This window comes from Bombus bifarius, unplaced genomic scaffold, assembly GCF_011952205.1.
Source record: "Bombus bifarius isolate JDL3187 unplaced genomic scaffold, Bbif_JDL3187 scf7180000008515, whole genome shotgun sequence".
Taxonomy (NCBI): Eukaryota; Metazoa; Arthropoda; class Insecta; order Hymenoptera; family Apidae; genus Bombus; species Bombus bifarius.
In genome coordinates this window covers 36,723-60,267 of record NW_022884701.1, presented here as the reverse complement: position 1 = coordinate 60,267, position 23,545 = coordinate 36,723, and the positions used below count along the sequence as shown (strand labels likewise).

The 23,545-nt window shown below is 41.4% G+C and overlaps 1 protein-coding gene across 1 annotated transcript in view; it reads right to left on the bottom strand.

The window, feature by feature from the left end:
* Nucleotides 1–23,545, bottom strand: part of LOC117213167 (protein Wnt-2b-like) — a 42,575-nt gene that overhangs the window by 3,147 nt on the left and 15,883 nt on the right. The window contains exons 2-4 of the mRNA XM_033458519.1: nucleotides 1,670–1,784; nucleotides 1,206–1,277; nucleotides 976–1,051 (exon numbers count right to left, since the gene is read on the bottom strand). Coding sequence (XP_033314410.1) covers nucleotides 976–1,051; nucleotides 1,206–1,277; nucleotides 1,670–1,784 — 263 coding nt within the window. The remainder of the gene's footprint in view (nucleotides 1–975; nucleotides 1,052–1,205; nucleotides 1,278–1,669; nucleotides 1,785–23,545) is intronic.

The following is a 23,545-nucleotide window of genomic DNA, read 5'->3' as shown; positions in this document are numbered from 1 at the left end:
TGTATCCCCATTCTCTTATACGAAATATTGTCAAACTCTACCCCGAGTCACTGGAACTAGGGAAATTCAGCGAAGACAATAACGAAATGCAATACACCTTTTCTATCTGTTTCGTCTAGAATTTACATAGTTTGCCGACTTCGTACTGTATCGATATGGAGGCACTTTGTTCGCTGAAAGGTATTTATCATACGGCATCTTTCTTTGTTAAAATTTTCAAGATCTAGATTAATAATTACGATTCTTTCGATCGTACGATATCTTCGAATAGCGAGAGAGATACACAAGTTATTGAAAGATATATATAAAGGCAATTAGGCAAAAGGGCGTCCACCCCTTTACCAGATGGCACGCAAATATAGTGTGAAAGCAGGGAGTTTTCGATGGCCCCTTCAAGTTTTTCTTCGATATTTTAGATTTGGCAGCAATAAACGCGTGGATATTACGCAAAGAGTGCACCAGGTCGAAAATATCCAGAAAAGAATTCATATTTTGTTTAGCCGAGGAATTAGCTGGAGAAAACAAGGTTTCTGTCACCTTCGACGTCAGAAGTGCGAAAAAGTTACCAAGTGGGTTATTGCAAAAAAAAATAGAAGTAATAATTATTGTATATATCACAAATGCACAAACGTTCGGTATATTCGCAAAAAATGTGCTCAATAGATACGATTACCCTGTACCGTTAATGTTATTGTTATTTTTTTTAGTGATAATTTAAAAAAAAGACTCTTTATTTATTGATAATTTATTAATAATTTATTTAAACGCGAAACCTAATGTCGTTCCTTTCAGACTTAATTTGAATAAATCGATTTTTTAAAGAAAAATGCTTATTTTCGTTTACCCGTCAATTTGACGGGTGCTCGTAGAGATAGGTATACACGAAACGCTCGTAAACCTAGTGTTAACAAAATTTCCGTTACTTTTTGCGCGTTAAAAGGAATGAATCATTAACGGGTGACTGGCATTACTCACCTTCCGTCCTGCTTTATTGTTATGAAGGTTCATCAGGCTCCTCGCGTCACCCTCGACTTCCCTCGCGTCCAGAAACCTACGCGCGAACCTAACATTAAATTATAATATTAAAATCCATGCGTGTATAACAACTGTCGTGACGTACAGCGTCATAGAGGTTTTACACGCACGTGACACGTGCAAAGGGAACCGACTACGAATTCATTACGGATCGAGATAATGATCCTTACCTCATCCCGTAGGTGACGTCCGCGCTGCAACCGCCCCATTCCCAGCCATTTGCCGGCAACTCCTTCCTCGTCCTGTAAAAAAAGAACACCCGAACTTTGACGAACAAGCGTTCCATTAAATTGGAAATTAGGTAACTGCACGTCGAAAAATTTCTGCGTCGTTCTGCGCGAAATTTTTACGAGAGAGCTTCGCGTTATCGCTGTATGTAACTTTTGTGTTTCTATTCGAAGAAATTCCATCCTTAATCAGATGTTATCAGGTCGTTCGAAAATGTCGTACCGTTTTTGCCAACTGATATCATCCAACGATCTCTTATCGACCCTGCGATGCGCTCGTAATCTTACGCGATACAGAAACTGGAACGACCTTCGAATACACTTTCAAGTACATACATAGCCGCTTTGATAACCAGCGTTAACCGGCGAAAAGAAAACAAACGTAAAAGCAACGACAACGAGTTTACCTTACGGTCGGTTCGCAACCGCATGCGGTGATGTTGCCTCTGCTGCAAGCTGCGGTCACGGCGTACGTTACACCCGCTGAACTTATCGCGTACGTGAAAGCTGCTTCCCTGCTTCCTGAAATAGATCAGTGAGAAATTTCCTGTTAGATCTAGCATCGAAGCAGTCCAGTCTGTCCAGTTTGCACGATAGGTAGGAAACGTGTATAGGGATTTCCAGCTATACGTAAAAACGTGGTAAGAACGCGCGACAGATAGAGTTACGATAGTTGGTACCATCCTCGGAACAATACAAAGAAGAGCAGGCTGTTTTTGAAAGAAAGCGTTAATTGTCTGTCCCGGTGCACCTGGACTTACTCTTTTGTTCGTTCGACCGGTGTTTGGCAATCTTTCGATAAAACGTTAAAACTTTTGTTGGGAAGACTCGCGTTCAATCTTTCAGCGTAGATTCTATTTTCTTTTTTTCTATAAATCTCTAAATCTATATTTCACGAATAGATACATTTACACGACGATTAATAATGTTTGGTATTTTTTAATTTTTAGATACTCGTTACAGAGCGAAATAACTCTATGCGAAATTATTCTGCGTAGAATTCCTAATATTTTCCAGTTTTATTTTAATCGTCGTACTTTATGCAAATAGAATTCTATCGTTTTCAACAACTTGGCTATGCAAATCCATATCTGTACGAATCCAATTAAAGAAGTAGAATATAAGAGATTCGTTTCATCTGCTAAATACTACAACGTATTATATTATATTTCGCTTTGAACGTCTTATGTACTCTTGCGTATTATACGCGTTCCTGAAATTTTCTACGAACGCATAAATATTCGCAGTCTTTGACTCAACTAAAAATGTCCGACTCTCTCCGCAAATGTTGTAACTTTGGGTCATTGCTTTTACTTCGTTTTACATTGGCGAGGAAAACCTACGTTGTTCGTAGCGCGATCTGAAGATGGCATTTACTAAGTGCGAGGCTGTATTTTTGCCCGATTCGTCCGCGTGGCGCACGTTTTAATCCACGTCGCGCGATCCGATCTACTTCATTTCGTCGACAAGCATGATACATCAACGGCGCAAGCCCACACTGTCCCCTGGCGTTTCCGTCACGCTAATTTACAGCTTTCCGACACACGTAGGGTCGCGTAAAGCGCTAGCACAATTAATTACCCGCGGAGCTCTTTCAGCTCGTTTGCCATGCTGAATGAGTTACCGCCGCGTTCCTTTCTTCTCTCGATGTTGCCTCTTTTTTTCCCCCTTTCCTTTCGCCTCGGCTCGGTCCCTGCTCGTTTCAAACACCTACGCGATACCCGTCCCGCGTCCAAGTTGATTTTGCGCTCGCTTGGCAGCCATCAACCTCGGCCAACTTTAATTCGAACGTCAGGTTCGCCTTTTACACCGACGCCTAATTATCGCGCGAAATAAAACTGCAAAGAGCCATCCGATGGATCCGGAGGCGATTTCATGGAGTTTGACAAAGCAATCTTCGCGATGCATCGAATATCGTGGTACGGTTTTACGCATCGTGGCTTTGATTTCTCGATCAACGGTTTCGCTTGATTTTTATTGCCCTAATGGAACGACGAAGTAGACTCGATTTTTTCAACTTCGATCAACTAGTTTTCTATCCTTTTTCGTAAATTTTCCTAAATTTCGCTCCTTCGCTAACAATTTTAACGATGTTACGAAATATTCGTTTACAGACTTGCACGGTAGTCGTGAATCGTTCGTGCAACATCCTTAGCGTTAACTTCTTTTTCGTAAATGGAATCGTTTTGTCCTATTCCATCGATAATGATTTTAAATCCTAGAAACGTTCTAAATTAAAATCTATTACCGTTCATAGACGTAGAGCTTTAGCCAGATATCATTCGTATTCTCTACAATGTATATTGTATATGTATGCAACGTAAATATAAAGTACATAGTAGTAAAGTAAAGTATATTGCGTTGATAATACGCTAAATTCAAAAGATCCAATTCCAATTACAACGAATCTTTCTAAAAGCGTAATACCCTTGTCACGAAATCCTTAATGAATACCGTTGTTTTCTCGCATTTAGAGGTAATTTAGGTATTTAGGGAAAGTGCAGATGGTCACTTTATTTTCAACCTTGGAGATTACTTCGTTTATTGGAGTGGTTCGTTGGAAAGGCCCATAGAACAATGAGTTGGCGCGGGTTTATTGCTAGAACGAAGAGGAACCGTTAGAATTCGTACTGTTTGCCGTACAGATTCAGACAAGCTTAACTTTATGAGTAGCCCAATTCCATTACCGAATTGCACTTGGTTTTCCCTTCTTTGAAATATCGTTATTTAATTTTACCCGGCATAGAATTGGATTGACAGACAGATGGAAATTATCGTGCTTTTGAGTATTACCTACCGGATGTATAATATGAAAGGATTTTTGTTTTTATTTATTTATTATTTATTTATTAAAATTACAATCAATTCTCGCGTTGAGAATTTTCAGTAATTTTTCTGGCGTGGCGCAGTGACATGGCTGATTATTTATAATAAGTTAGTACTTATTATAGATAAGTATAATTTATAAGTAAGTGTTATAAATAAGTGAATATTACTTAATTTAGATAACTAATTGAATCTAGCGAATATGAAAGGAGATTCAAAGTTTATCGAGTCCAAGAAGTTACAGTTTTAGGTACATATTCACAATAAACGGTGAATTTTTGTAATGGTATGTTAGGCAAAGGTACCGATACGCGGCGGTACGACGTAGCCATGCTGTATTATGTGTCGGCGCTTTACATTTTTCGTTGTATGGTACAATTTTTGGGTTTAAGTCGCTGGGGAGTCTTTTCTGTCCTGAAAACTTGGTCGCAAAACAGGACGCTCCGGTAGTTTGCTTTTTGGGTGCTGTGCAACTTTGGGGAGGGGTGGGATGAGAGGGAGGGGGCGGGGGAGGGGCATGTCAAATAGGATTATTTACAAATTCGGATGTATAATATTGGAAACGCCCGGTGACTAATAAACGCACGAGATACCGACGGTTCGATTTTTCAAGTAGGAATAATCTTACAACGTGTAAATCGAAGTGTAAATAGAACGAATAACCAAGTTTGGATTTACGTTATAGGGATCGTATTTCGATTACCTGTGCGATTTATGTTTCTAGATTAAAATTCATGGTTCACCTAATAGTATGTTTCTTGATTATATATGCATCTTTCGGTACGTTATATCAAAGGAATAATTTCAGACGAGAAAACTTCATGGTAAAATAGTATGACAGGGTAGAATATAAGCGTTGTCAACGAGCATATAAAAATATGCGATACATCCTTTATGAACGTGAAAACATTTATCGGGAACGTACGTATGAATAATTCATGTTTAATAATAACGCAGAAAAGTGTTCTCCATGATAGATGAGTATATATATTTTATGCTTACTCGAAACACAGCACGAGAGCATTTGAATAAAATTCAATATATTCGTTACGATCTTTTCTCGATAAGCTAGCCTCGATTTATTCCGAATTTTTCATACAGCTGTTCATTTTTATCGAACTGGAAATTCGATCTGGAAACGTACAGTTTGAAACTGTACTTTTAGCTTTGACGCGAATGTTACGTAGTGTCTTGTTTGTAGCAGCTTGTCAGATAGATATTAAAAACTATGTCATTGAAACAGGAGAGTAACTGGTTCGATCGATTGATGCGAAATATTTGTTACACGTATCCGTGGCAAATTTTCTTACAAATTTGTCATTAACGAAAGATTTTTGATCCCAACACCTTGAATTTACAAATCTTTTATCTTTCCCTATATCCCTAAGAACGTTTCTACAAATTATATCTTACACCCGATCGAATTTCGATTAGAATTTCTAAACTTTGCCCGTCTTTGCTCTCGTTCGTTGCCGCAATTTTACTTCGATTTTCGAATTTTTGTTAACTTCTTCAAAAGTTATTGCATCGTCGAAGAACGATTTGTTTATTTAAATTTTACGTCAATTCTTCCACCGCGATATTCTTTTAAGAAATTCCCTTCTATGGATATGACCGAAGACGAACAAAGAACGAATCGATAATTTTTTTAGGTTCGGTTGTACGATAATATAGTACGTTGCTACAACGTTAACGCTACGATAATATCACAAAATAATATTCAAATAAAAAATGCTAATAAAGCAAAACGTCTCACGAAAATACTCGAATTTAAAAGTACGTAAATCGTTCTGGCGTCGATCATCGTACGCGTAAAGATCCTAACATAATGAAACGATATATCTACTGTGTCTAAAAAATGCCTTGCAACATAATCATACATCAACAACCGGATAAATTAAATCATCCTCCAGTCGCATTTTACCTCTCCGCGTGAAAGTGACGTGCGAACGCGAGTCAAGAAACACGTCGCGGACTGACCGATGAAATACATCGCGTGCAGGCGACTACACGAAGGTATGCGGCTCGTGATCTACCCTCGATGCTCTTATTGTCTTCGACGTGGTCCTCGTCGCTCTGACGGCCGATGGACGAGGAAAATGGACGCGTTCACGCCGGGCGCCATGATCGGCCAAGCGACTCGTAGTCACGGGTTATAACGCGGCCGAGATCCGTATCTCTTGCCGATCGGCTCGTTGATTTATAAGACGCCAACGAGCAGATCGGTATCTGCCGCTCGTTCCCGCGTGTCTCGATGCATCCAATTTATGTAGCACGCGACATCCACGCCGAGTCGAAAATGCTTCGGAGGATTCGTGCTCGCGTATTCCATATAAATTACCGTAGCACGCGCTCTATGCGAATGTTTCTTTTTTCTCTCTTACGTGCCTTTTTCCTGAACGTTCTTTTTCGACTTTTAAGCGCGAAAGGGACGCTTCGCGGTAACTTCGACACGGGTTCATATCATTTTATGGCGGTGATTTCGTAACGCGTAGGTTCCCGCATGCCTATAAAGGATCTTCGTCGTAGTTTTTCTTTCGATTTATCAGCGATCAATTGCCTGGTTAATTTATCGCGATTACAGACGACTGGGAGATTCTCTATCATTTTCGAGGGTGCTGAGATGCTTCACGCACCGTATTGTTACAGGGAATCTTGGTCAGAGTTTCTCCTTTTTACATCGATGATCGATCGTCTATTAATTTATTATATCTGCAGAGACGTAGGAGAGTCTCTGCTATTTTCGAGGGTGCTGAAACTCTTTATGGGTCGTGTTGCCATAGGGGATCTTGGTTGGAGTTTCTCTTTTACATTGCTGATCAATTATCTATTAATTTATTATATCCGCAGACTCGTAGGAGAGTCTCCATCATCTCGTAGGGTGCTGAAATTCTTTATGGATCGCATTGCTATAGGGGATCTCGGTCGCAGTTTCTGTTTTACATCGGTGATCGATCGTCTATGAATTTATTACGTCCGCAGAATTACATCGTAGTAGAGTCTCTATCATTTTCGAGGGGTGCTGAAATTCTTTATAGATCGTATGGTTATAAGAGATCTCTGTCAGAGTATCCGTTTTGGTGTATCGGCGTATCAGACGATAAATTATTATATTATATCGGATTAAATTATTTGATATAGGAAAATCGTTCGTTCTATCGTCTCGTAAAATCCAGTTTAGCACGCAACAAAACGAGGATAAAGGCCTGTTTTCGACATCAGTATTGTAACGGAAGAATTCTTTAATTGAACAGAGACATTACGGTTATTATTGTCGTACTTATACGGTCTTCTTTTTGTAACGCGGTTAACACTTTACCGACCGATAGCCTATTAATCGGTTTTTAGTCGCCGTCGCTTACCGACCGATAGCCTAGTAATCGGCTTTTAGTCGCCGTCGCTTACCGACCGATAGCCTAGTAATCGGTTTTTCGTCATCGACAATCTCTTCATTATCATCTCAGTACTAAGGTACCTTGCTCAGTTGCGTCAGTTGCGTTGCTTTGTAACTCCCACAATTTTATACCAATTATAAAACTAATTATAAAATAAAAGTAACGCATGATCGATAGTTTGCTGAATAGGGACTTTGAACATTAACGAGCGCGAATTTCTTTTTTTCTTCGGAACAATCTCGTTAAAAAAGAATTTTATCATTTGTTTGGAAATGTTTATGGTCTCCACTTTCATTCATACAACTTTCACATATAATTAGCGATAAAATGTTCGCTTTCACTCGTGCGAATTTTTCCCGTAACCATTATACCAGTTACCCGAATAAAAGTCGCGCTCTTCGAAATATTTCGAGCAACGATTTTCGTCCTTTTATTCATTTTACATGTACCGTGTGAGCAAAGTTTCCAGAGGAACACAGGATAGTACAGGAAGTTGGTTCTTCTCGATCTACGGAGCTTTAAAACTATCTCTATTTTTACACACGCTTGAAAGATGTCGTTGAGGACACCGATCGATTATTTTCAAAAATTACTTTCTTAATTACTCAAGTCAAGATAGATGATACTCTCGGTCTCGGTCTCACTTTCTTACCAATTACTGCCAAATAACACTGGCACAAGTATACCTAACGTTTTACGTATCGATACTTACCTCTTTGGACGTAAGAAATTGTCAATGGAAAAATACAATTGGTTGGAAAACGTCTTAAAGGGCGCGATAGAGATAAAATGAAAAAAATGTAGAATCTAAAATACGATCTAACGATATGACAATCGGTCACGGTTCATCGTTGACAGGAAGATTACCTTCGCAAGCGTCGTAACGTCAGCCAACGTCCCGTGGATCGTTCTCCACGAGGTTGGCGTCGATTTATCGAGCAACAGGTCGTTTTCCCCGTGAGTGGACGTTGGATCGCATACGCGGCGACGCGGAGGACTGTTAGGCGAGTGGATCGGTCCCGGGCCTGATGAATTTATGCTCGAGCGTTTATGTCAAAGGACGGCAGCGCGTACATCTATTTAGTGTCGGAAGAGGGTAACGGGGAAATTTATCGTTTCGTCGGCGTCCACGGCGGCGGCAGCGGCTGCTGGAAGGGGCGGAGGAAACGGAGGACGCTTGCCTTTCCATAAATTCATTTCAGCTGTAAATCGCGAACGCGAAATGAGCATCGCGTCCATATTAGGACGCGACGCACGCTGATTTCGAAGAGCAAGCCTCGATCTATTTGCGCACTGCGTTATACAAGGTCGCACGTTTACGCGTGTATATCGCGTTTCTTTCCCGGGTACTTATTAACGTCCGAAGATATTACGAAGGATAAACGAAGCTGCGTCGTCGTTGAGATTCGAAATATCTGACTAGTCGGTGAAATTTATGGGGTTTATAAATATATAGTATTTCGAGCCTATTGATTTTTGATAAATCGCATCGAATGCTAAGATTAAAGAAAAAGAGAGAGAGAGAGAGAAGTTTAGTTTATTGATTCACATTGAAATTGATTGCCTCGAGTAGCTGTAATGTACGATGGATCCTCGCATAACGCGAAATGTAGACGTTGAATACAAATCGGAAATCGATCTTTCATCGAGACTTTCTCCGTCTGGCTCCGTTGGGCCAGAAGGTATAAATATAAAAGGTTAATTAAAATTTCTTGACGCTTGCGAGCGACAACATAAATCTCCGATATTTAATCTCCGCTGCTATCGAGAATCTACGCGTGCTCGAGTAAAAACGGTACGAGTATAATCATCGACAGAGAGTGTTTCTAAATTAACACGTAACCGGTGGTACCCTAAGTCGAGGCAATAAAGCACGGTGTAAAGCCGAAAAAGGAACGGGCCGTGTTCGCGATCGATCGGTGGGATACGGACGTCTTTTAATTTATATCATCGTGTTTTAAGTGACTCGTATGATGGCCTCGAGAAATTTATAAGCGACAGCCTTGTTCACGTGGGCGATTGTTTACGATGATCGAGGGGTACCAGTTAAAATTTAATAACGAATTTTGATTTCGTCATGGTGTCGACTATTCCATTACCTCCCGTCCCTGGATCTTGGAAACGCGACGAGTATAAAAGCGCGTCTAAGATGTCTTTTTCCGTGATTATTGCATCCGTTACTCTCGTTATTTTATATATGGGAACACGATCATTTACTTTAAAATCTTTGCTTTAAAATATCTTAACTAACTCGAGCAATGGTCATCGATCGACGAATCGTTCGTCGACGTCGTCTTTGCTTTATGCGCGTTTGCGCTTTACGAAGTACTCTCGAGGTGTACGCTTCGTTGCGAGATACGAAATTTTCGCTCGCGAACAATTCTGCGATAGTTGCACGCGTGGGTATAGGTACAATTTGTCGTTGGTTAAGCAGCAATTTGTACTTTTTCGGTAAGTCAGAAACGGTTGATATCGGTTGTTGGAAAAGACGATCAGAAAAATGAAGTTTCGTCGAAGAGGCCGATATTAATATTTACGTCGAATTCGTTTTTATCGACTATACGACTAACATCTCACAGGGAAAGGTATACGTACGTCGTCGTACAAAAATATATTGAAATTAAATTTGGAATTTTTATAAAAATGATACGTATATCGTTGAGTTTAGGGAAACTTTGGATGGAAAAACGACGGATCAACCGATTCCTCCTTCCTTTTACGATCTTCCATAATATTTTCAGTTGGAACGCTTTCTTTTAATCTTCTCCGTTAACGTGCATTTGTAGGAAGTTGAAAAATTGCGAAATTCCTTTCCTCGTATCCTTCGTGTTTCCACGTTTTTACAAGTCTAAGAATCAGCTACAAATAATGTCATCGATTCTATTCGCGTGACATTTCTCCGGCCAAGTGCAACATAGATCTCTGTCTTATCTGCAACTGTTTCATTTTCATCGAAAGGACCTCGGTCTCAAAGGACCGGCGTCTCTACGCTGCAAGCTGTTGGCAAATGGTCTACTTTCACGCGCGAATCGAGCCAGGATCGTGGCGAACCGAATGCACGCTTGCTCGGACGGAACCAATGATTTACGTCGCTTCGCCAGCGTTAGTTTATTATCCTTCGCGTTTATGGTGCTGCACTTGATAATCACGAGATCTTTCTCTGTAACCGGAAGACAAGCTCGATTCGTGTTCGCCGTTTAATTTATCCCCTGTTCTATTTCCATTCTGGCTTACTCGAAAAAATCCCGTTAAGGTTGGATTTGCTGTAACCGCCAGACACGACGTCCACATCGACTTAGGCAGACCGCCGCTGTAAGCTGATTCTATCAACCACGTTGTCGACGAATATCGATATCGATAAATGGAATTTAACTAAACGTACAAAATTTATTACGTACAAAGAATCGGAAACCATTCACTGGAAAACAAAGGCACGACTTTTCGAATCGCTGTGCGCGAGCATACGCTGCGTTAGCTTCACCCGCGTGAATAGATCGTGTAAAACTCCACCTTTACGCGTTCGTTATCGAATCAAATCGATCGAAAGTGCGGTCGAAGACCAGTCCTGGAACAGCATCGTTCGTTCGAGAGCCGATCGCTGGCGAGACAAGACGTTTCCCGTGCGTTGTCGTGCTCGACGATTGAGCCGCAACAGCCAGAGTACACGCTAATTAGCTGTCGCCTAATTAGCGCGCAGCGATATACGAGCGATCCGAGACGCTCGCGGCGGTAAAACTGGAACGAAACGGTCCTGACAAGCGCTAAATCTCCACGACGTCCGGCATCCAGGACGATCGCGACCGCGATCATTCCGGGTCCTGACGTTGATAGCAGTATTTCAAAACGGTGATGCGTCACACTTCCACCTACAATAACATTGTCCGTGGCCGGCGTTGCGCTCGCGGGACGTTGTTATTATGCCCTCGCGATTTTATGCCTCGCGAGCGATCTTATTAAAGGTAACGAGCACGATCGTATCGCGTCCAAGCAATAAAATACCGAGCTCCGGTGTCTTCTTTCCCCTTTCCATTACGCGAGTCGTTTCAACCCCTCGGGAGAGAAAAATTGGTAGATTTCTAGTTCAGCTTTGCTTATCGTAGAAGAGATCGGGTTCCTAAACATGTCCGCCAGGTGATTCAATTTGTCTAACGAAAGATAATTCACTTTCGATGATTTTTCATTTGTTTCTGTTGGCTTTTCTTGGGGGCGGGGGTGGGGGTGGGGGGTGGGGGGGGCAGTAGATATCGAAGATGTGAAAGTAGAAGAGACTGAACTAATATTAGCAGCGATACGTATTTGAAAAGTTACAAGGCACGAGTAGTAGTTATCAACGATAGTAAATTCCGTTGAAGCAAAGTTTGGTAATTAACGTATGAAAATAACGATAATATTAAATGTTCAACTTTATACACTGGGTTCAAAGATCGAATAACCGACACTTTGGGGATGTTTTAACATACAGGTAGTTGAAACGTATCGTGTTTTTAGATCCTATTAGGATCCTTCGCAATATTGTCGTTAAGTATCCGGTTATTTCTGCATTATATATCGCAAAATTTGATTTTTCTCTTAAAACTCGGCTCTTAAGCAAAAGTCTGAATTTCAGTCTTTATCTTTCCCACCTTCGCCAAGCAACGGGCTATTCCGAGCAATATCGTTTAAAAGGGTGACCGAAAGCGTCCTTTCAAACTTGACAAATTCACACTCTTCGTCGCACGTTATCGCGTCCCAAGAGAAGTAGCTGCTGTTGGAAAAACAAACTGAAATGGGAACGTTTACATCGTGCGTCATGTTAAAGCGTCGTTGCAATAGCAAGGGCATTTTTCGACTCCCGATTTCTTATTTTTTTTCCACGCCGCGTTAAATAATTTTTGTATCAACCGTTCGACTATTCGTACCGTCGATGTCTTCGAAAGCTTCCCCAAAAAATGATCACCAAAGAGAAAAAATGTACAAAGAGAATCGAAGTTTTTAATTAACGAATTTCTAATTTAAAAACCTATCTTTCGGCGATATACGCGTTTTACGTTCAAAACTTTGACAACTCAACGACCGGTTTTTATATAATCTCAAAGATTATTAATGGCGTATCGTAATTCACGCGTAAAATTTACATAAAAAAGGTGTTCAGAAAATCAGATTAAAAGACGAGAGAAACGAACGATTTCTCCATCAGCGCGAAATCGTATATCTTTTTTCTCTAATAAGAAAAACAACGGCCACGAGTTCCGGTTCTAAGAAGCGGGCTGATAAAAAAAATCTGACCCGTGATTAAGCACAGTTAGTCATTAGCCTCTTGTTGCTCGGGTGGTGCAGTGACTCACCGGTGTACCGAATTTAAAATTAATTCCGTTCGTCTGCACGCGAGCATCGTGCTTCTAAATAGTCATTAACGCGAAACTCATTGGCGCTGGGCGTGCCAGCGTGGAACGGCGCTGCTTTTTCGGACCAACCTGGCCAAAAGGTCGCTCTATCGTCGGTCGAGAAGCCAACCGATTCGCAAAAAATCTCGCCGTAGATCCCTCGCGATGCCCCAGATTCTATCGAGTTTTATTGCAACCACTCGGAAGCCGTACCGATCAACTCCAAAATTGGAAAAGTAGAGAAAAATGCGAACTTTGCGATTTAGCAATATCTACTTAGTCGACTTTTTACACCGAACGTACTTCTCAGAGTAATTTATCTTTTGTTTTGAGAATCGAATATCAACGACGTACCTGAAAATCGTGAAACCGATAAAAAATGAAGTCGATCTTTCTTGGCTTTTCAGTGCCTCCTTTATTTATGCGGGACGTTTCCAACGAACTTCTTTGTTACACGAATTCGAGATACTGTCGCGTATTTTTTATCCGAAGGATCTAAACGCGGTAGTTAAGTTTCCGCGAAGCTTCGAAGCTCAATAATCGTATATCAACAGCAACTTCTGTTTCCACCGAATAGAAAATATCTGATTTTAAGCGAAATCTCAATCTAGCGGAGAAGCGAGCACCTCGTTAGCATAATCGCGTCGTTACATCTTGAAAACTTGACACGAGTTGTTTTACGATGCTCCAGCATTTTTGTTCGGATTGTTACACAAATGTTTACACGTGTACGATCACCCACGAATGTATCCGCGCGTCTTACAAACAGGCAATTTTTATTTAAATAAAACGCTACCAAAATTCATTGTAAATTTAGCGTGTCCCGTCGAGGTAATTAAGAGTCTTTCGTTGCCTTATACAATTACAAGAACGTGTTATGTTTCTTGCTATCGCCATCGCTAAACCATAAATCGTGTTAATATTTTCCAGAGATCTTGTCTCGTTCCTAAATTAACTCTTAACTTGTCTGGCGATGCAATTTGGTAAAAATTTACGCTCGTAAAGATTATCTAGTCGTAGAACGTAAAGATAAAGATTTTCACCACCTATCGTAGATCGATCTCGCAAATTTGTCGAAATACGAACGAGGATGTAGCGGAAAATCGCTGAAAATCTAAAACTTTTTACGATTTCGAATTATTCGTACGCCATTCGATAATGGAACCAAGCAGAAACGGGTCTAGTAATTCTATCTTTCGGTTGGTTATCCTTTCTTTGGATCGTGCTCCATATTCTCGATGAAATTCGATAACCATGTAATCGATAGACGTCAGTAAGATTTATGCTTTCCTCCTTTACTCGATGCAACCGTATAAAAGTCTACCTTTGGTAGGAGATTTCGTGCAATTTACCGATCTCGCGAAAGCAATCTCGTGTATTTCTTCTTTCTTTCTTTTCTATGGAATTGCCTAACCGATGACAGCTGCGACAAGGTGAAGCGGCAGTACACGTACGCTTCATTAAAGAGCACTTAAGCGTCTCGACATCGGGAAGGTGTGCATTTGAATAGATAACATCGTGTTGACATCTGTATATTGACCTTTGTGAAATGTCAGCGTAATGCGAAACACTCACGCGTCGCCCTTACACGTGTACGCAGAACCAGGAAAGCCTGAAACGTATGGATTTTAAAGCTGCTTTGCATATCGACGCGAGACATGTATTTCCCTTTTTCGTTTAAATTACAGTACGTTCTGCCGGCAGGATCGTGGAAGGCGGCATGATTTTAAATCATCGCCGTTTATCGTCGAGAATTGTAAATTAAACGAATCTGTAGGATATAAAAATTGTAGAATTATTTACATTTCTTTAGATATTTATTCGTGTTTAAAAAAATTCGTAAAAGTAAAAGTGCAAAGAATGATAATTTCGCTTTGAAATTATGATTTACGCGATTTATTGTATAAACGAAGCAAAAAATATTCCCAAGCTCCTGAAAGATTTAACGATACGAAATTAAATAATTAAATTAAAATACGAAAAATCATTAGACGCGATTTAACGTAGAAAATTATAGTTCGGATGTTAAATCGAATTCTTCGTTCGAAAATATCGCTTCGCGCCAAGTTCGTTCTCTCGCGTTGGCGCTCGACCTAAAAACTAAAAGGTACGTTTTCCACGTGGGGAAAACTACAGCCCTTTTACACGAATTCTCGCCTCGCTAACTACTCTAATACGTCTGACCTTAGCCGTCGTTTATCAAAATGACCAAGACAAACTCGTATTTCTGCATTCCAGCAGAGACGATAACCACACTTATGCGTATAAATTAAGATCATCTTTGATTTCGATAGATAGAAATTTGGCAAATCGTGTCATCAAATAGCAATAGAAATAATTACCCAAAAATTACACCACCATTTTTTCAAACATATACGAATACTTTCTTTTTTTTAATTTTACGACTCGTCTAGGAACGACGTGTCTGCAAATAGAGATATCCGTTTAACGAACGGATTATTTTCATGGAAGAACAAACGTACAGAGACTCTATCGACACCGAATGACAGGATAGTTCGAGTTACAAGATCGACTCCTCCACCGGTTCGACAAATTCGCGAAGCGAGCACGCGTGGACAGCCGATGGTTTACGATCGATTCGGAATGGAATCCTTTTTCGTAGAGGAGCATGCAGCCTGTAACGGATACTTTGTAAGCGAGATCGCAATGAATCGAAACCGATTCTTGTAAGGCGAGTTGAGTGGCTTGTCTCTACCTCTCTCGGAGCCGAATCCGGCGTGTGGGTGCACCGGCACCGCGGAAATTTATTATCGTACGTTGGTTCTCGCGAATGGGTCACGATAAACTTGTAAGAGGAGAGTACGTGGCCCGAGAGAATCGCGTAATCGACGCGTTTCCAGTTGCGTCACGTTGCCCAGGCGAAATTTTACCGTCTAATAACGACAGTTCTAGCCTCGCGACGTTCCACAGAGTTTTCTTCGTGTTTTAACGTGTCTCGTTTTAAAACGTCTAGACAACTTGTACTTAGCATAATGAAACGTACTACGGGGTTTTATCGCGGCTGTTATAGTAGCTGTAAACGAATGTGGTTAAAGTGGCAAACGTCGTACAGAATGTCGATGAAGCGGAGAAACGTCCTGAATGTTAGGAATCTTGCTTACGTTGCTTTTCTGCTTTCGGTAGCAAGATTTATTTGCTGCAAGAAGATAGGTTCGTTCCTCGTGGGGTACGATTTTTTACGTAGATCACGATACGTAGATCAAGATACAGAACGATTCCGTATATCAAAATGCGCCATTCGTTTTCGAACGACGAACGTCGAACGTATTTGCGAAAAGAAAACAAGTAGGCGTTTCTTCGATGGATTTTCTCGAATTCGCTGGACTATGTTAAGGCGTCGAAGGGTTCTGTCGAAAGTTCTCGTTTCGATAATTCGGATGAACGGAAAGTCTTTAAACGTATAGTAAGATTAACAGAAGGATAATCGGAGGCGTTAACGGACAACGGAAAGTCGTAAAATTGCTTTGGACAGGATCCAAAAGCTTGCTTTCTGCCTACGCTTCGTTTCACTCGGATCTTACGTTGCTTTCGTACGATTTTTCCGCTTTACGATATCCCTCGACGATAAAAAGCGCGTAATAGCGAATAGAAATTAGTCATCGTATTACTCGCTATGAAACAACGGTGTTGGCTCGATGGATCCAGGCGGCGTCGATTTGTCCGCGTGGGTGCGGCTCGAACGATCTGTGACAAACGGCAGCGAGGTGCGAATGAACTTTCAACCTCGCGGCGAACACGGTGGAAAAGGAGAGGAGGAGCGAGGGGGATAGCCATTGCGGGAGGTGATGCCAGGTGTTGTTGCGAGCAGATAAATTTTTCTCACGGCGAAATAAAGATCTTGTCGGACACGGGAGAATACAAGACGGAAACATTGCTGCGTGGTGGCAGGACATGCCTGTTCACCGAGATAACCTCGGGTTTCAACGTCCGCCTCTCCTCGTCTTCCTTGCAACCTTCCTTCCCACCACGCGTCCTTCTCCTCTAGCTTTTCATCCTTTTTTCGGCACCCACACAACGGATTCGTCCCTTGATTCGCCACTCTTCGTCGTTGATTTCATCCAGATCCAACGTTGATCTTCCTTCTTCTGCAATCCTCGACGACGGATCAACGATGGGTTCGAAGAATGGACCGATCGTGCGTTTGTTAACTTCGTTTGTGTCCAGATATTTTCGTGCCAATCGCATTCTATTCAACGATGAAAGATATGCCAACTTCGAGTACAACGCGAAGGTTTGTTATCGGTACGCGGGATTCTTCGCGCTAGTCTCGCGTTTAACGCTTTTCACGCGTCAAGAAAATGTTGAACGTTAAGAGTCCTCGCACTCACAGACAGATAACAACTAGGATGAAAAATAAAAAGCGGATGATCGCGATAGCACTGACTTCGACAAATATGCCACGGACAGGAAAACGCTCGTCTTATCCGGTCACGGAAAACTGCGAGAATATAACGATATACGAGTCCGGGAAAGCAAGCGATACATTGTTGTAAAAACGTAGAAACGCAGAAACAAGGTGGGAACGTATCGGTAGCGAGAGTTTCTCTATAACTATTAGAACTTGGAGGAATAACTCAAGGACTAAAAAGATATTTAAATTACTTGGAACTCCGAAGCAATCAACTTTATCCTTAAACGCGTCTGCCATTAACGCTTGCTTCGATTTCCTCTGTACGAAGAAGTAACGCGTTCCCGATGCGTATCCTAAGGGCGATCGTTCAACTCCCTCTCACTTAACACATGTACCTATTCATATGTAAATACGCGTGGTGTCTCTCAGCGTCGTTAAATCTCGAATTAATGTAGGACTTTGATTCACAAGTATCGGACAGCCCGGTCGTTAAATACGATGCATATTAATAGCTGGTCGCTTCGATACGCGTTAATGCGCGACGCAAACAAAAACACGAATCAGAGTAATAAACGAGATGAAAAATGAGGGACGACCGTGCGTGTATATCGTACACGTACAAACGACGCGCGTACGATCACTGAAAGCGAAAGGTGATATCAATAATGGACCTGGCTGTTCTGCACGTTCGTGTCGTTATTTTCACGGTTAAGATTATCGACCGACCGACCGAACCACCATATTCCTTCCAAGCTTTTAGCTCGATCTTCCGTCCACCATCGTGCACGCGTTCTCATCTTTGAATAACGATAGTTATCTAGCGGACAACGAGACTACGTGATACCATCTGCAAGCAAGGAACAAAGGTAGATGAAAGAGTAATCAAGACGTATCGGATAGGCGTAATTCCTGACCACGTTCGAAATACTCACTCGGAATGGATGGAACACGGATAACGCCAGATGGATGATAATACGAAACCACGACAAATGGTCTTTATTTTCTTCTTAGAATGAAAGATGGATGCACGGCGGAGAATTTATGGAGAAATTTGTAGAATTTTAAGCATTGGAATTCTTTCCAGTCTTGGAAACGGTTAGTTCAATTTTTTCCAGTCCCTACGCTTCCTTATTTCCTTCTTGTTTGAACGTTGCAGGCGCTCGGTCCGAGTTTCCTTTTCGTCTTGATTTCGAAAGACGTTAGTCGGACCTTTTCGCATCGTTTGAATTTTTTCGATTCGCCTCGTGCGATTGACGGAGATTACGTTTCCTAGTCGTTAGATTCTTTTGGCTTTCTCCTTTATTTTTCGACGATTGGAAAGCGTTAGTAGGAGGTCCAAACGCAAACAAGGCTTGGCAGTTAATTATAAATATTAAGAACGGCCGTGAAATTATCACACAATACGATATCAAGTTCAGGTTCGTTATCGCGTGCATATTTTAGAGCGTAGAGCCAAGTTACGTTGTCCTGTACCGTGCAATTAATTGTCAAGTGGTAGGATGAAATATACGCTCCTTTCGCAACTGGCAGGTCCGATTTAACTTCGATCGAGCGAACGATTCCAAACCCACATTGTATAAACAAAGCTACATCGATAACGCGCGTATTAATTTCCAACAAATTTTCAGAATCAACACGAAATGCTCGCGATACGTTCTTCTAGACGTCATTCGTTTATTGTAACTTTCACGGTTGTTGCAGATAAACCGGAAATATACTTACACGCACGTTATATTAATTTCTTAAAAAATCCTCAAATCTGTGTGAGAAACGTTATCGGTAAAAGATATAGGATCTATTCGTATTTATACTATCTTTCCTTATCCAATTTATTTTCCCTAAAAATTACCCGTCTTCGCAAAATTCTTTCCCATCGGAAAATTCTTTCTTAAAAAATTACGTTCGAAAGAATAGGCGTACGCAAAGCACCAAATACAGGGAAATCCTATAGCAGTAAAGCAGCGACGCCCCAAAAGGAACAACGTAGAGAAATACAAGCGTCGTAACCGCAGCCTACCGGCATAGATCAATTCCAACGACTGTTCCTTCCGACAAGAAGGAAACCAGCCAGACCAACGGTCTTTGAACCTATAACGTTCGTGACAACAAGAGTAATGTGTTTGTCTTTGACACAGAGCTGCTGTTTAGTTATTGTCTTTGAAACGACGACTTCTTTCTAGTTACGTGGCATTTTCTGTCGAGTCGAAAGTTACCGATCCTGACTAGTTCGATGAACAATCATCGTTCGATCATTGTAAATGGCGAACGACTACCGCCTCCGGGTCTGATCGGAGTGACCACGGAAAATGTACACGAGACCAGTTCATGGCCTGTTACGTATCGTGTTATGAACTATCGAATGCAAGAGTAGAGTCTAGACTCGATCGTGGATTTTAAACGTCGGGGATGCTTTTACGAGCATTACCACGTTTATTCCGAAAACGTTTATCATAGCGAAAATTTCGATACTTTGTCTTTGGACTGTCACCGTCGTGATAAAAATCATGTAACGAATCGACGTATCCACCTGCTTTCTTACACGAAATAACGAAATATAAGCAAACAATGCTACTTATCTACAGTTTGCTGTTTACGTAAATTTACATGGTAACTTTGACCAGTAACCGGTGTTTTCTGGTCAAAAATTTAAGGTTCGTAGAGTTCGCGTACATTTGGCCTGCAAAGAAACGCAAAGAAGAGAAGCGGCGTTCCGAAATTGTGGCGAAGCTTGCTTGCAAAAATACAACGTCGACGAAAATTTCGCCTACGGAATGAAATTTTGTAGATCAACGTGTTATTCGACCACGTCGAAACAGAATTTAACGACGTTTAACATATTAATTCCGTTTCTTATCACGGTAACACGTGTTACGAATATTTCTTCAAGCGTCGTTAACCAGTCTCCGTGAGACTGTCACGTCATTTGTTGCCGGTTGCGTAACGCTAGGCCGTGAGCATTGCGGCTTCGTCGATGCCCACGAGGAATAAGCAAATTTGCAACGTAATTGAAAAGGTAAAAAAGAAATAAGATAAAATGGCGGACGCGACGTAGTACAATTAGCAGTAATCAAAAGTCACGAATCGCCGGGGCTCAACGAAAAAACTTGTTCGCCACATCGTGCCGTGGCTCATAAATAATTTTATACGCTCCTAATGAGGACCACCAAAGCTTATAACGAATTCACAATCAACAAGTTTATTCGAGTTTAACGAATTGCACCGCGGTCTTCTCGATTCTCTTCTCTCTTCCCTTCCATTTTTAATTCGATAGGACCGCCTTATGCAACGAAAATTCCTCGATCGTGCAGAAAAATCCGATAAAAAGAGAGCATTAAACGCCAGCTCGAATAGGTTGCTTCGAACAGGGACAAGCTGAACTCGATCAGATAGCGAGACAATTAACCAATTACTATAATTAAGACACACGCCTCCACTTAGCATTTGTTCGATCCGAGCTCGCTCGTTGAATTTGCATTCGAATCGACTTCGGGCCACAGTTCCTCGTTCCTTTTCTGCCTGGCCCCTTCTGGGAGGTTGAATTGATTTTTCTCTTAACTGATCCGGCCCCGTAACAAACACCGGTCCACGCTCCGCTACCTTTTATTCGTTTGTTAACACACTGCGCACTGCCCACGGGATATCTTCGCGTATTAAGTAAATCGAATTCACCGGGGTTGGATCACGAAATATTTTACGTCCGAGTTTTATTACAATCGTGCGTCGCAGCTTTGATAAATAAAATAAGCGGCGTATTACTTCTATCGTGAGGATTTTACGGTTGATTCTCAATGCGATAATTGTAAGGAAACGCGAGTACCGAATATCGGGAGCAGGGCGTTTTCCAGGAAAGGAACAAATATTGTTCGATTTGGATAATTAAGATTCGCTTGTTAAGTTGTTAAGATCAGTGTCAAATCGTGGAAACCGATGATCAAGCACCGATAGCTAGCCAGCAAAATAAATAGAATATTTGAATGAAATTTTACCGTTTGCAAAGAAAAAGAGAAAATATAATCAGAGAAGATTAGGACGAAAAATCCAAAGTACGAAGAAGATGAAACGAGATTAAATCCACGAAATTACTCAGCATCAAGAAACTATAATACTTTTTAAATTAATTTTGTCAAATTGATAGACTCACAAATTTTCCTGTTATTCCGCTAACCAAGACCAACGAATAAACGAATAATATTTTATAGAACAGAACCGATGATAAATTAATTACACCGTGACAGCGTCCAATTACGATACGAATCACAGGTTTACCTTACTATTCAGCGACTGGGTAATCGATGCGCTTTCTTCGAGCACAAATACGATCGTAAATCCTTCGATATTTCTACAAATCACAGCGAGATGCTACTTCTCTGGGTCGTTTTGCTTTTCGAGCTGGGATACTGTTGGAACGGTGAAAGTATCGTAATGATATAAGTTACGCGAGTTGCTTTCTTTTAAGCGATAAGTCGTTAAATCCCACGTGTTTGCATTGAATTATACACGATATACACGTAGCAACGAATCTCGTTAGATTTGTTGCTGCTAGATTAGATTCGTTTGCTTCTGCATACCGATCAAAGCTGAAACTGTGTCTGGCCTAAAATGATTTCGCTTATCAAGGAGCAGCTACACTTAAATTTACTATGAAAACTTTCTTAAACTTTCTAAAACTCTTTAATTACTTGTCGGAATATTTCAAAGACTCGAAAGCAGAATTCAATCGCAGACGGGTGTACTTACAGGACGTTTCGTTTGTTTCGTTCCCTTTGTTCGTTGTTAGAACTTTTCTTGCTTGCCATTTTCAAGACTATCGCGGTAAATAATTTGGTTATTCGTAATTGGAACAATTAAGAATCGACGTCTTTTAATCGTTCAATAACCAGCTTCAGTTTAAGAAGAAATTAATTTTCACTCAACGACTTTTTCACTCTTGTTTGCAATCTTCGTTTTAACCAACGCCAATTTTAGCGTAATTTCCACTAATTTACGTTACGATTAATCAAATTAAATCTTATCCTTCCGAATGAGAATTACTTACGATCCATAAATCTTTGAGCAAAACTAGTTATCCGACAAAGGAGTCTTCCATAACCTACGGCAACCTCGGGAATCTACGATTCGCCTCTCTGCTTAAACCGATCAATCCCAAAGAGTACCCCACGAGCCTCGAACGAGATACAAACGCAGCATCATTCCCTCGCATCTCGCCGCTATTAACGCCAACTCGAAAAGAAGACGAAAACACGTTCTCAGGGCGCATTAGCATAGTTCTCACACGAGGCATCGTTCCGTCCGCATCGGTCACGCGTCCACGCGATAAATCGCGTAATTGGCCGCGGCTGAGGGCAGAATCGATAGAGGTGGTCGATCCACGTTCTCAAGATGCCTGAATCCGTATGGCAGGTGTGCCAGCCACTCCGACGATATTAAATAATTCAGGCATACAGGGACCTGTATAAGGCGCGTAATACGATTAACCGCGTCACCGTAGGATCCCTTGTAGCCACGCTGTCGCGGCGACGGGGGGTCGCCTAGCATTAGATCCATGATCTATGGTCGAGGCTCGTTTACAGCGTTCGTTATGTTGTCCGTATGATTTACGGCTCCTCGGATGCGTTTAACGCGCGGCACTGGTTACACAGTCGCGCGTCAGCGTCACCATTAAGCGTCGCGAACGCGACAACGTGTCCTCCTCTCGTCGCTTACCATCCTGATCAGCTTGTACGTAAGGAAAACGGGAACGTCTCCGAAGTCCGCTTCAACAGGCAACCTTTTCTTCTATCTTCCAGATACCTATCGTAAGATGGATTCTCGTGGAAAGAATTTTCTTTCTTTGCTCGGGCTAGTTCGCTCCGCGAACCGCTGTACTTTTACCTCGTAGCGTCGAATATCGACGAACGACGTTCGTCGAGTTCTATTTACTCGCTAGTTTCTTCGTTCGACCAACGATTCTCGATCGATTCGATCGTATTTTTATATCGTGATCTTCGATCTCGATGATAAGGTTCAGTTAGCTACGCAGTGGTGATTGCGTAGTATTTGGACGTAGATTCCGACGGAATCTATTTGTCCCATATTGGTGAAATTTTTCTTTTCGGTCGATCGAACGCTTGGTCAATTGGTATACGTTTACTTCGTAGCCTTCGTTGATTAGAACCGCGATACGTCGAATCTGAATATACGTAGATTTTAACGGAATCTACTTATTCACCGGTAAGATTCTTTTTTATTCGACCAGCTTGGTAATGCTCGGTGAACTGGTGTACTTTTGTACCCCGTAGCCTTAGCTGATCACGATCGCGATACGTCGAATCTTAAATCCGTTTCTGC